The 14,669-nt window shown below is 38.6% G+C and overlaps 1 protein-coding gene across 1 annotated transcript; it reads left to right on the forward strand.

The window, feature by feature from the left end:
- Positions 1-4,640: 4,640 nt before the first annotated feature.
- On the forward strand, positions 4,641-7,143 carry LOC148032669 (carbonic anhydrase 2-like). The gene is made up of 8 exons (XM_087683288.1): positions 4,641-4,975; positions 5,334-5,414; positions 5,761-5,809; positions 5,927-6,043; positions 6,179-6,232; positions 6,317-6,405; positions 6,490-6,595; positions 6,727-7,143. The coding sequence occupies exons 1-8, from the start codon at positions 4,800-4,802 to the stop codon at positions 6,895-6,897; spliced, it is 843 nt and encodes a 280-aa protein (XP_087539414.1). The 5' UTR covers positions 4,641-4,799; the 3' UTR covers positions 6,898-7,143.
- The last annotated feature ends 7,526 nt before the right edge of the window (positions 7,144-14,669 follow it).

Genomic DNA, 14,669 nt, shown 5'->3' on the forward strand with positions numbered 1-14,669 from the left:
TTATGTCATGCGTAAGCTCAAGAGATATGAATAGACTACATAGAGAAGTAATATGATTAGTGGCACCACTATCAAAGTACCATACAACAGAATGCATAATAGACATGCAAGAATCATGAAAAAGAGGTTCATAACTATATTGCACACTAAGCACCCAATATGTATCATACATAATGTTTGCATATTTTAATATAGAAGTAGAGATATTTGCAATAACCATACTGACCTCTTTGTTCTAAGCCTCTTTCACAGCTAGTTTAGGACAATCCTTAATGTCATGATCTTTTGCCTTACAATACCTACAACAGCTTTTATTCTCATTTTTCTTCCAATCCTTATCAACCTTCTTTGTTTAAACAATATTTGCAAATTTCTACTTACTAGTACAAAATGCAACTTTTCCTTTACTTTTCTGACTAGCCATAAAAGCATGATTTGCAACATGCATAATATACCTATTTTATTGTGATTGCTCTTATTGCAGTAAAATAAAAACCAACTCATCAAATGATAAATTATTTCAACTGCCTTTCATGACCAAATAAAAAGTAGATTATTAAACTTCGATATGAATTAGGAAGACCGTTGAGAATAGTCTGCAAGCACAAGTGAATAATCTAGCAAAATCTCGTATGCAGCAATCATTTGCTTTTAAGATATTTTATCTTTGCCAGAAAACTATCCATGGTGTCACTTTCATCCATATGTTCACTATGTTTATACAAATAAGCAACACAGGTCTTATTTCTTCCTTGATACAAATGTGCAAATGTGTCCCAAGCATCATTAGTTATCTTGCATGAGTGAATGTGTGGGATCATGGTGAGTCCAACAAACAATTCAAAGCTTGAGCCTCTATATCTTTGCCATCTTGATAAGAAGTAGGTGATGGTGGTACTTAAGTAATAACTGGAGTAGAATTGGAAAACATATAGGATCCTTAACAAAGCTTATTTTTGCTACACTAGCAACTTTCGAAACATGACCCAATCCTAGTGCACTTATAATTTCTAAAACACACAAGGACATTATTCAATTTCATGCACAATGTTCCAAAGCTTGTTTGTAGCCAATACATGATGCATCATATAAGCCCACGGTGGATAGTTGGTTCTATCCAACATGTCCTCAAGAGCCAATATGTAGAATACATCATTATTGCTAGCCATGGCCATTGGCTATACTTGATACAAAAATGCAACACAACACAAAGGAGACTATAAGGACTTACCTATAGAATTGACAACTATTAAAACTTCTGTACAAAAGAACAAAATAGCATGTGTAGTATTGGTAGTTGTGTAAATGAAGGTGAAAATGAACCCAAATAAAAAATTTAATGACGTTAAGCCATTATGAGCATATTCGTAATGTTTTTTGACATGGCAATGCTTGTCAAATCTCATCCTAATCTAAGGAAATCAAGTGAAGAGTATTGACGACTTTACGCAAGACTTCAAAATCTACTTTGATACCAATTGTTGGATTCAGGGTTAAGGAATGCATATATACGGCTTGAAGAAGAAAAACTTTGAGAGAGCACAACTCAAAGTGCATTGAGAGGTATCAATAGAGAGGATTTACAAGACTTAATATACCTTAAAGTGAATAGGCATATCTACAAGGTTGGGATAAAAAACTTGCTAAATAGAGAAAAAAGTATCGTGGTGGTCCTAAGTGTATTGTCACACATCACTACCAAAATAGTGACAACATAGGTAGTCCAAATGCATTACAACATTATTAGGGCCAATGTTCTTTAGTCCCACTTGAGCAAGAATTTCCTTATCTTCATAGGGATAAAGTCTCAACTGTTTGTTCTTCTCCTAACTCACTTTTGACTTTGAAATACATGAGAATCTCCCATTGAGCTCAAACAAATTGGTTATGCTTTGTTGGTCTTCCATTATGATGCCTAATGGCACCTCTAGAGATCAAGTAATCTAAATTCCTCATAAGTGGATCAAATACAATTTCAAAGACTAAAGGTACTAATGGACAATTCTATCTTATAGACCTCTTTAGAAGAAAAGGCTCCTATGGGTATCCATTCACACAAAGTGATGTGGAGACATTGACAAATAGACACTTCTTATGTGTATCCATTCATAAAAAGTGAGGTGGAAGCACTGGCAAAATGGGGGCCTGATCATCCTACAGAAAACTTCTCCAAACCCTAACTCTTGAACCATTGAAGTAGATGCAAATCATATCATGTTAGAATCCTACCATTGAAGTAGATGCACCCACCATGAACCTTCATTGGAGTGGGACCTATCAAGTTGACTTAGAGTCCCCTAGGAATCATTAGCATGGTATACTTATAAGTGAACCTCTTGCCACTTTTAGCTCTACCTAGGTCACAAGCATCAATAAAACTCATGCCTTTCTTCTAAGCTTTCATATCAATAATTTGCTTATTGTGAAAAGAAAGACAAGCAAGATGAAAGCATATAAAGAATACCACAGACATAGAACCAAGTTGATTGATAATAGAAATAGGTTACTATTAAAAATGCTTAGAAGGTAAACTAAACACCACAATTGGATATATCTTAGGGCACCATATGTAATTTGTGCACATGATTGTGCATGTGGCTGTTACATTTTGTATTGGGGAATACAAAGTGAGAGAAGAAGAGACAGCCCAAAAAGTTTAGTGACAATAGCAAAATGTTATAGAGAGTGATTTCACATTAACCTATAGAACTCCGTTTAGGTATTTGATACAAAAGTAGGATAAGCTAACAAGATAGTTAGCTATACAATTATACATAAATTGATTGTTTGCACATAGTATTGCATGCTCTAATAACCACCATATCATAATACTAGATGTTGAATCTTGCACTTAGTCATTGTTCATAATTTTCATATGTGCAACCAAATACCAAATTGCCATAAAGCAGATAAATAAATATTCACAAAATGAGATGAGCAATGCGAGATATATCATTTTGAACAATAGCTAGTCAATAGCTACTCTTATTTAACTTGAAGAATAGTGAATCTATACCATGTTGTAAATTTGGAAGAGCCAATTCCTAGTTTGGAGTATGTTCATCACAGAGTTTTCATCCTCCATATCCACTCCATTAAGACAAGATTTTTGATAGAAATAAGTTGAATCTTATGTTGAGAAATTTTTTGCCCCAAGCTCAAAAACAAGTTCTAATAGCCTTTTTTAATGTTAGAAAGTCATCTACTACTTATTCACTAGTTCATGAAAAGCTTGAGAAGACTCTAGCAAAGCTTTTTTAGCCTTCGAGAGACTATTTTGTCTCACTCGCACCAAAATGGTGTGATGCAAATACTTACATTAATATAAATGGACATGGTACTGCTTTTGTAGAAACTCATCGAGATAAGGCGTTTTACTGAGCGAGGATGAGGATCATCCTTTCCCAAGTCTCGAACTACTTGGGCCCTTTGGTGGGGTGCTTAATGCCTACCTCCACTAGTGCATTGCTAGTCTTCCTGGACATGGATCAATGAAAGTGGAAATAAGTGAACTTGTCTAACAAAACCAAGGGTGTAAGGGTTTCACTAGGTGATAGCGCTTGCACAACTTGTTGCACATACTCGACTCACAAAACAAAAACATGTGGTATGAAAAAATCATAGCTAATTTTGCTAAGTTGGAGCAAAATAATCATAATTGCTCTTAAAATAATAGCTACTCTTGTTAAAGTAAAGCTAAAAAATCATAGTCTATTTTAATCATAGCTCCTTTTGTTATATGAAAAATGATTAAGGGTTGGAAGTGATATTTTTTAATGAGGATTTTTAAATAAATGCAATGTTGTTTCTGGCAGGTTATTAGATAACCCTACAGTGCCTTGTATGGATAGAGCTTGAATCCACCAGTCTATCCCTCCCTAGGAATTGGACCTCACTTCTCACACAGGCTACACTAATGCCTTAACGACTGCTCTAAATGCTCATGGGTAGGGTAAAGGGGCCAATAGATTGTCATCTAACAATCTTTCATTATATTTTCTTTTCCAAGTAAATTGCATAAATATTTTTTAATGGTCAAACTATTTATATTATATAGAACTCAAAGGAAAAATATTACAATATTTTGATATTTTTATCAAGTAGCCTTAGTTACAAGTGAAAGGTTCATAAAAGAGGGATAGTGAGGGGCTAATAGAGTGACACTCGAGGATGCATTGCTTTAGGGTTTCACAAAATCTAAAATATAGAAAAAATTTACGTGGCTCAAATGTTTAACTTAAGTTAAGCTCATTTGTAATTTTAAAAAATTCATATTATATCGTTAAGTGGCTAAAAAAACCACATCTTTCTTGTAAAATTGTCACTCAATTGGGGTGGGGTGTGTTTTTCTTTTGGAGGGTGCGACTTTGTTGACCCCTATACCCTAATTTTTTTTTTTCTAAGAGATTGAAAGAAATGATTGTTTTTCATTAATTGGTAATGCCTTTTTGTAAGATTAAGGTATCTAAACTTGCTTATGAAAAAACATTAGGCTAATAAGGAAAGATGCGAGAGAGGAGCGATGGTGGAGCAGGAAGAGGAATTGGGAGAAGGAGAGGAAGGGGCAATCCATAACGATAGCCGATGGTGTGTGGACAAAAGAGGGCTTGCCATTAGGACCACTGGTTCGGAAGAATCGAAGCCTTCCTTCCCCCTTCCATTGAATGACGATGGGGCCGGGCCTGCGTGCATCCTATAAAGCCCCTCTATCCACCCGCATCCCATGATCTGTGCGGAAGAGAGAGGAACCACTCCTCCTGGTAGCCACATCCCCTTCCTCTGTCAGTACTAGAGAAGCAATGGAAGCCTTTTCCTGCACATCTCTCCTCTCTCGTCCCCGCCTTCAAGTGTGCTGCTCCTCTGCCCCTTCCCCTTCCCCTTCCTCTTCTTCGCCTTCTCCTTTCCCCTCTGTCAGCCTCCCTCTCCCCTCCCGCAAACACTCCGTCGCCGTCGAAGCCGTCAATCCGTCCTCCGTGTAAGTGCATTCAATGTATCTTCAGTTTCCCGATCTCGTTTGGTCCAAATTTTCATCGGAGGTTTTGTGTACTTGATCTCCTGATCGATTAACCTGTGTGCACTGCCTGTTATACATCTTTTAGTCATCCAACATTGTGATCATGACTGCATAATGGGGGCCCTAATTGTGAAATTGAGATCTCCACGATCAGCTAATATTTGAGCCCTGCGCGTAATCCATCTTTCAGTTATCCAAAAATTGTGATCATGACCCATAATGAAGGTCCTGGTTGTAAACATTTTGATTGGAGAAGAGAATTTTCTGCAAACTACGATCACGCATAACCTTGATTTTGCTGTTATGGCGTGTTTTGTAGCCATGCGACTGCTGTAGTTACAGAGGCTCCGCCTTTGGAGAAGATCAAGACAGGATTTCTCAAGTTCAAGGAGTACTACAAGTAAGTTCTTCTAATCGGTCTCTCATAAGTGCTTCATGTAGTGACTTTCAGCACCTGACATGGAGGATCCAGTATCGTTCAATCATTCCGCAGGTTTTATTTTGGCTGAGTGCTGTAGTTCTCCTAGAACTAGAACTATAGATGACTGAATAATAGATGTTGTTTGTGATTGAATAATAGATGACTGAACCTGAATGTTTACCAACAGGTCTTGCTTAAACAATGAACAGTACATGCCTTGTACCGCTTACACCTCTCTAGTTTTTCGTAGTACATAGTTCAAGAATATGGCATTGCTAACAAAACTTGAACAGCATTGATCTGAGGTTTCTCGTCGCTTTTACAGGAAAGAAGAGTCTTTGTTCAAGCAGCTTGCCGAGTCACAGCACCCACCGGTAAACTGAATCTTTCTTGCTTTCTTCCTTGCTGGGTTTTCAGCTCTATCATCTCGGCTGGGCTTTGTAGCTTCTTGAAAATCTAATTGCTGATCTTCAACATGACTTTGTCTGCAGTTTATGATCATTGCTTGTGCAGACTCTAGAGTGGATCCATGCAAGATTTTGGGCTTGGATCTTGGTGATGCATTTGTCGTACGGAATGTTGCCAACATTGTTCCCCCTTACAAACAGGTTAGGTTTGCAGTTGGGCCCCACCCACTATGTGCTACCATTTGTGGAGTGATCAGAACATCTAAGAGTTGAAGTTGTCACTCAAAGTACTCTTCAATACTGATGCCATTTTACCTAATCCTGAATGCAATCCAGGATGGATGTTCTTCAACAGCTTCTGCCATTGAATACGCTGTCTTGCATCTGAAGGTTGGGAACAGATTGAATGAAGCCTTCCATGAATTGGTCCTTTGAAGTTTATTTGATCCATCTAACTTCATGTTGGCTGTGTAGGTAAAGCACCTCATAGTTATTGGGCACAGCCGTTGTGGTGGCATCAAGGCTTTGATGGGCATGAAAGAAGACAACTCGAACCGGTTCAGGTTTGTATTAGTGTCCATTTAAGAGGTTTTACTCCTTATCTACTTGTTTAGAAATTGATGTTAAAAATGTGCACATGTTTGCAGCGAGTTTATTGAGGATTGGGTTACCATTGGAAAAACCGCATCTACCAAAGTGAAAGCCAAGTTGGGCCACAAGACGTTTGAAGATCAGTGTGCTAGTTGCGAGAAGGTGAGACAATGATCTTTACTAAATGTATGCATGTCATAATCAACAACACCGGTACAATATGGACGTGTATGTGACACTCCAATAGTGAGCATGCAGAGTATGTAAGTGTGTCTTATGTGTGCATTTTGCAGGAAGCTGTGAACCATTCCCTGTGGAATTGTTTGTCATTTCCTTTTGTGAGGGACAAGGTATCATCAGGAGAGTTGGCACTACATGGAGGCTACTATGACTTTGTAAATGGCAGTTTTGAACGGTGGACTGTGGACTTTTCAGAAACCTCTAAATTAGAGAAATATGAGTAAAGCATCTCACAGGTCTGTAACCAAGTTGGCAGGCCTACTTGTAACATCTGCGACTCCCCTCTGGGATCAGACAATGCAATCTTTGTGAGGCATCTGCAGCCCTAGAACTTTGTATCAGAGGTATGTGAGCATGGGGATGGTTGAAAACTCAGCTCCCCTTCGACATGAGTACATAGATTGTGCTATGTAACGCTTGCATGAAATATACCTTGTGTATGTATTGTATTAGGCAACATTCGGATTTGACATGTGGCTTGAAGTTTCAGAGGACATGCATGCCTAAGCTTGCCCATCCCCATGGAATGGCAAGATCTAGCATTGCCAATTGGAGGATAATTGCTTTTTAGTTTGCTAGTCCATTGTTTGTGCAAAAATTATATTAATAAAATGTGAAATTGATAGTCAGAATTCAAACCAATAGATAGAGAGTTTTCTTAATAAGCTTCTTCACAAGTCACAAACGAAATTGGAAATTGGACATAAGTAATATTGGAGAACTTTGAACAATTGTTTGAGACAGGCATTGTTTATCCTTGGCCATTTAGTGAGAAAGCTTGATTATGACTTGTCCACTAGTTGCCATGACCCTTGGTAGGCCATCACCAATCAACAGTACTATCATGTCTCATTACTTCCACACCACTATTGTCTCTATCTTATCTATCATCATCTTACCTCTCCACCAAACGTTCACTTTTTCTCATGTATTTTCCATTTCTATTCTTCTAACTTTCTTAAATCCATCCATGTCTTTTCCTTCTATACTACTTGCATTGACAATATACTTTGTTCATCCATCCACATCCTTGGAGCTTTTTACAAGCAGCATTCTTCTACTAAGTCTCCTCAATATACATTTAGAACATAATCATGGCCTATAATCATGTGATTTGAGTCTCTCTCTTCGGATGACATGAGCTATGTTTTCTCACACAGTGCTGGTAATTTATGCTGGTCACACACCTTGGCTACCATAAAGGGAGGAAACACAATTTCACTGAATTGTTTGATATCCTCTTGAAATGCCTCAACAAAAGAGCATGATTCTTGCCACCAAAATTGCCTACTCAACGCATGTGAGAAAAGAAGATGATACCCTTAGTAGAACTTGAAATGCCTCAATAAAAGAGCATGATTCTTGCTAACCAAAATCACCAATTCACGTATGCGAGTAAAGAAGATGCACTTAGTAGAATAATTGATACTTTAAGTTTAAAAATACCTCCAAAAATAAAGAAAATTTTCGTAGAAGGAGAATGCCTCAAATCACACAACTCATGGGTTTCACATGGCATTGATTGAAACTTTAATGCAATGAACTGAAGGCATTTAGCATTTTGTTGAGTAACTCAATTGGAGCCCACTAATCTACATCAATCCCTCATGGCTCTACTTCAAATCTCAAGCAAATCTCATGCCTCTATATCCGTGTGATGCCATTAAGTCAATTCTTGCCCTTCTCTCACATCTTGGGCTCTTCACAACCTTCTTAATCCTACACTTCTTTTTATCACCACAACTTTTACGGTTCTTAGTTCAAGCATCACCACAAACCCTCTCGGTCATTTCTTCTTTCCCTCAAGCCTTATTGATCTGTCTATTCTCATGTGTGGACTACAACATCATCTCCAAAAGGCTTCTCACTCTTTGCATATTGTATCCTATCACCTTGAAATGTCACTCTTGCTTGACTTGACATCTTTACCCCTTTATCACTTTAAAGGGGTGAACAACACATGATTGTTATTGATACTTCTTAGATTTAGGTTGTTCTAAAGTTTGTACATTAGCAAAGAAAACTTGCCATAAAATATATCCAACATGAAGATATTTTGCCCTCTTCCTTATAACTTGACACTTTTCTCTCATGAAATCTTTGAGGGGAGGTAATTTTTGGATTCTTCTTGCAACCACATGGCCTATGGTATTCATGAACATATTTTTGGTGTAGAAACAATAATTATTCAACAATCACCTACTTGGATCTTGTGCTAGAATTTTCTCCTCATTGTGCATACATGTATATTTCATTGATCTAGATCTTGAAGTCATTATGCAATAGCAGTCACTCTTCTCCACTCATTTATTGATGCAAAATTCCTATCTCACAATTGTTTCCAAGGTTCTCTCTAATCATGATAGAATTCTTGTGCTTATAATTCAACCCCTTGAATGTTCCCGCGAACATTATTTTTGTTACACATTAAAATATCACAAGCATCAAGAACCTTGTCCTCATCATGAAATCCCTTATCTATCTAATTTACCTCTACCTCAATGAAGTATACCAATGTATTACACATACTCTACTTGGATGTAAGCTATTCAAGGAAAAAATGTCAAATTATGTAAGTACCACAACTATATCTATCATTCCATGGCAAATTCTCAAGGTTCACCCATTCAAGAAGAATAATGATTGCAAAACATTATATACCCAAGAAGATGTGCCCATTTCTTGAGCTCCAAAGGGGGTGAATGTAGTATATCCCCTCTAAGATAACTATGATTGGCTTTTAATGTAATCCATTGATATATCCTATGTACAAAATTTATTTGGTCATTATGGATTCTTATAGGTGGGGTTGTAATAAGGATATAAAAGCTCATCCATAATGACATAATAGTTAAGATATTTTTTCAATGACATAGGAGAGATATCTCAACTAGATCATTGTACCCACAAGTGGCTCACCTATCACAACTACTTTCCCTCATATCTCCATGTACATATATAGCTTTATATCAATGTAATGTAACAAGAAAGCCTTGCATTGTGTGTGTGTGTGTGTGTGTGACAATATCACAACATGCCCATGATGTTGTCTTCTCTTGTATCATTCCTCACCATCTTTGTTGGTGGGTCAACCTCTCTAATATGCTTTCTTTGTTTCCAATCCCAACAAATGCTTGACACATGAACATCTCATGGCCTAGGTTGGTCTTCACATTTGTCCTTGTCACACATTAAATTTATGAAGTCGCAACTTTTAGGCATGAGGGGAAGTTTGAGGTCTTCGAAATAGTTCCATGAGAAATCCTAGAGAGAAACTTCTTGCCAAATAGAAAAACCATTTTGTGGTTTTTGAAGAAGTTTATACTTTGACACATAAGGATTTATAAAAGAGTGAGAAGTTATAATGATAAGATACTTATGGGGAGTTCAATGAAGCCTACAAATCTAGGCCTCCATGGTAGTGTTAATGTTTGGGAGCTAAAGATTCTACTTCTTCATTATATGTTAGCCACATATCAATATTGAATTTGAAGTTTTTTACTTTTGATTGCTTCCCTACATACTTATTGTTCTTTTTCCTTTTTCCTCTTTCTTGCTAGCCTCTTTCTTATCTCCTCCTTTATTGAGTTTACACAATTTTCTGAGAGTTATCTTCAAAGAACTTCCTAGCTATGGATCAATCATTGAATAATCTATGTATTAGTGGTAAAAGAGATCCTTATCATATTCATATTAGAAAGTGATCATAAATTGCTAAGAAAAAGAACAAAAGCCAACATTATTTTGGACTTTATGAAGCATGTGTTGAGATTCCATGGAAAGAAACAACTTGACCTTTGGTTGGATGGAAGGTTATACTACAAAGATCCTATTAAAAAAATCACACCTCCTTTTTACAACCACTCATCATTCAATCTTGCTATAGATAAAGATGTTCCAAGATTGGAGAATCATTTATTAACAAAAATACAGACATTTTGTTGCAAAAACTACATGTTTGCGAATAGAAAATCCATTCACTGGAGAAATGCATCAAAGCATATCAATTGAAACAAACTATTTTAGGTCTTTGAAATTGACCAAAAAACTCTCAAAAACATTGAAAATCTCAAACAAGGAAAAGGAGGCTACCCTAAAAGAATCTAAGCAACAACATATTAATTTCTACATGAGAAATTTTCAAATGGCTTTTACAATGATATATGATTTGTAACATTGATGTTGTTCAGGTTTCCTCCTCAACCAAATATTTGTGAGAGGGATGGTTCTAAAGCGTCTTTGTTTGATTATGATCTTTTCCCTTCATCGGTTTCCAAGGATATTGTTAAGGGGAGGAAATTTAAAAAATGTAAAGAGTGAATGCTTGAATTCCTTATTTAAGCATCATTCTTTAGATAATGAGTATGTGCAAAAGACTTTGGATAGTATTGGTATCAGTTGAAGTGGATATACACAAATTTCTCAGCTAATGTAATAAAAAATGAAATAAGGTCAAGTGTTGAGTTTGCCACTATTGCCTCACCAAATTTAGCTGATGATCAAGTTACATTCTTTTTTAATAAGCTTCTTGAAAAGTATTTCCACTTCATTCAATACATTATCTCATTGCCCTAATTGCTGAGCTTCTATGAGTTCGAGTGTCACTTTGTGCATTATGTGAGACTGCATGATCATCCATAGGAAGTTCTCCACTTACTCTTTTTTAGAGAGGAGTCTGGTTGCCTCTTCTTTGCAAGGAAAACTAGCACTAGCAAGAACTCACAAGATGTGAAGGCAAGCCAAAACAAGGATGACACCCCTTTCTCTAGCACAAACAAAGAAACAAAATCCATCTAGCAACAAATCCCTAAGAAAAATAGGATTTGCACACACTCATAGATATCATGCCATGTGGAGAAGGAGCATCACATCAATGCCCAAGATCTTCCTCCTAAGTAACATCAACAAACTGTCATGATTGCCTCCAATCTTATTGGACAGTCCAATGGGGCTACGCCTCCTACTACTACCCCATCTATTAAACATGTGGTGTGCAAACAATCCCATAAGTCTATATCTTTCCATACCCCTAAAGAATTTGATGATTTGTTTGCTAGTTCCTCACCCATTGCACTCTTTGCATCCATTTAGATCATCCTTTGCACCTCCATCTAGTATCATTTCTCCACCTTGTCAAGTGTTTCATTGGCAGTGACCTACTTTGATGAATGTATGCAATGTGGGCCACGTCCTTAGTTGTTTTTACTTTAGTCTTCTACTGCATTCACTCATATATATACACTCATTGCATTGTTTCTTCATTTAGCTTTACTTTTTTGTATTGTTATGCTTTGGAGCATCTCAATATTGACCTTTGTTTTGTAGATTCTGATCGCTCTTACAGGTTTTTGTATTTTAGTGTAGGGCAAATATGTAGGTTTGCATTGGTCCTTATTGGGCTAGGGACATGGCATGTGCAACATTCCTTTCACGGTTTCATCTTCCTAGGAGATTTGCTCTTCTACCGGAATGGCGAAAACATCTCTCTTGATGATATCATGGCATTGACCTCTACCTTGCTCCTTCAATCGTGGTGCTTCATCCTCATCTTCATGGTTCTTGGCACCTCACAAACATTGACATCAGGCTCCTCTTCCTCCTTTGACATTGACATCTAGGGTTGAGAGGGGGTTCCTACCATCTCATGGTATTCTATAGGTTTTGGCTTTTAGCACTTATCTTCAACATCGACCTCCCCACCCTGTTGTACCTTCTCCTTTGCATTACATGGTTTCATCATCTTTGTAAAGGATGCTTGGGCAAGTGAAAATTTTCCTTACAAGGGACAATGTCCAAGCACCTATTATATGGGCATTCTCATCATGTAACATTACTCTATGCATCTCATTGTGCACAATACACTTAGGTAGATCCTAAGTTGTCTCCACAAACAGCTCTTCACCACCTTACAACCACCTCACCTTCCTTCATCACCCTTTCCCTTGTCATTGACACTCTCGAGTGGTTGGGTTAGCTTGTTTGTTTTGTGATGTATCTAATCATCCTTGTCATTCTCCCCATATGGCACAGTTACTAGAAAGGCCATAAACCATATTTATCAATGAGAGAGAGAGAGAGAAGCAATTCAATGTGATTCCATTTGCCTTTGTGGGACTTGGTAGGCCACTAGGCAATGCCTAGGAGCACCCTTTGTCCGATGCCATGTCCTCTTTGGAGTGACTAGTTGGGCTCCCTTGGCAAGAAGTCATTGCCTTTTCAATCTTAGTCGACATGCACCCTTTGTCTGATGCCCTAGTTGCTTTGGGGTGGAATGCCTTGTGGTAAAAAAATGGGCTTGAGCTTTTCTTCCAATCTCTTTTTGTTTCCAGTTTTGAGCCTGAGAGGGGCTGTTGAGCTAAAAATCCATTACCCATTCATTATCTCTTTTTAAAGTAGCCCCAAAATAGAGAATTACCAAAAGTTCCATTAAATAGGAAGTGGTTCTAGAGAGTTTATGTGTCTGTTAACCCCAACACGAAGAAAGCAAAAGGAAATAAAAAAGACGCAGGGCAAAGGCGGAAAAAAGGTAGCTCGACTGAAGAAAGAAGAGGAGGAAAGGCCAAAAGTGCAAGTCCAAGGCAAATGCAAAAGGGGAAAGGTGCATTTTAAAATACAAAGGTGCACCCTGAAATCTTGTAAAAGAGTGCCAGGCGGTGGAAAATCCGAAAAGCTAAAACAGAAGACAAAGACAAAGACCAAGGCAAAAGAAACAGAAGACAAAGGCGCACAAGGAAAAGCGCAAGTCAAACTATTGTAAAAGAGCGCAAGCGCATCATGGTTTAATTCAAGGAGCGCCGGGCTCTCACCCGTGCAATTTGTAAATGTAGATGGGTGGTGGAAAGGAAGCTAGGAAGATAGAAGGACAATGGGAAAAAGGGCCTAGGCTACGGCCGGCCATGTAAAAAAGGGGAAAAGGGGATCACCACCCAAAAGGGATTTAGGGTTTTGTATATAAAGTTCAAAAGTGAATGAGAAGCTCATTCTTTGGTGTGTGGCAAAAGGAGTCTTCATCTTCTTCTCTCCTTCTTGCTTCTGTGTACTCTTGAGAGAGGGAGTGTGAGAGTGTGAGGGAGTGAGTGTGTGGGAGTGAGGGATCAAGAGGGTGAAGCTCTTCACCATCTCCTCTTCTCTTCTTCTCTTATCTTCTCTTGCGCGCACGGCTATGGAGGATGGAGCTTGGAGATGGAGGAGGCTTGAGGATGCTTGAGCTAGCATCGAGAATCGTGGAGCTACCGAGGTGTGCAAGAGAGGAGGCTACTCGCATTGGCATCAAGGTAAGCTCACTACACTCGTAGGATCGACGGCGCGTCGGCTAGGTGAGAGATAGCCATTAGAGCTCACTTGGAACGCTTGAAACAATAAGCGGTCCGTGGGTCTTGGCAGTTGAGCGAAAGCTCCCACATTTTGGTTCCATTGCCGGGACCAACGGATTCAAGCTTAAGCACTTGCGCGCCTCATATCGAGCATCATAGTAGGGGATTCATCCCCGAAACGGAGCTTGAGATAGGTAGGAAGTTTGGGTGTTTTGATATTCAAAACATGTAAGTACATCATCTTCACCTAAATGGACGCGGGAAGCACGGTAGCAACAGCCTCGTGCCGCTGCTCAACCTGCACAAGTGAATGTGCAAAGGGCAACAAAAGACACTACCACTTCTGATCTGCCTAAGGACTTGACACTGCAGTCTACCAATGCTAGCGATTCTACTGTACTGGCCACCACTACTTCCAATCAGGGACCACAACAGTCACAGCCTTTGGCTGTGGCAACGCCCCTTGCGGAACGTGTCCTTAGTAGTTTACCTGTGAAGGAGGTGTCGTGACCTACCTCCTTAACAACTCCAGCACTTCAAAAGCGCCTACAACCTAGGCTAGAGGAGTTAAGCACGGGGGAACGGGCGGAAGAGCTAGACTCTCCCAAAAGGGAGACAGTTGTACCCATGCAACCTGACAAGGCTACTCCGCAGGCCACGACTAGGTCCCATGAGGACCCACT

The sequence above is a fragment of the Lygodium microphyllum genome, chromosome 8 (assembly GCF_053477565.2).
Source record: "Lygodium microphyllum isolate KBCC chromosome 8, Lygodium_microphyllum_v1.1.10, whole genome shotgun sequence".
In the NCBI taxonomy this organism is placed as follows: domain Eukaryota; kingdom Viridiplantae; phylum Streptophyta; class Polypodiopsida; order Schizaeales; family Lygodiaceae; genus Lygodium; species Lygodium microphyllum.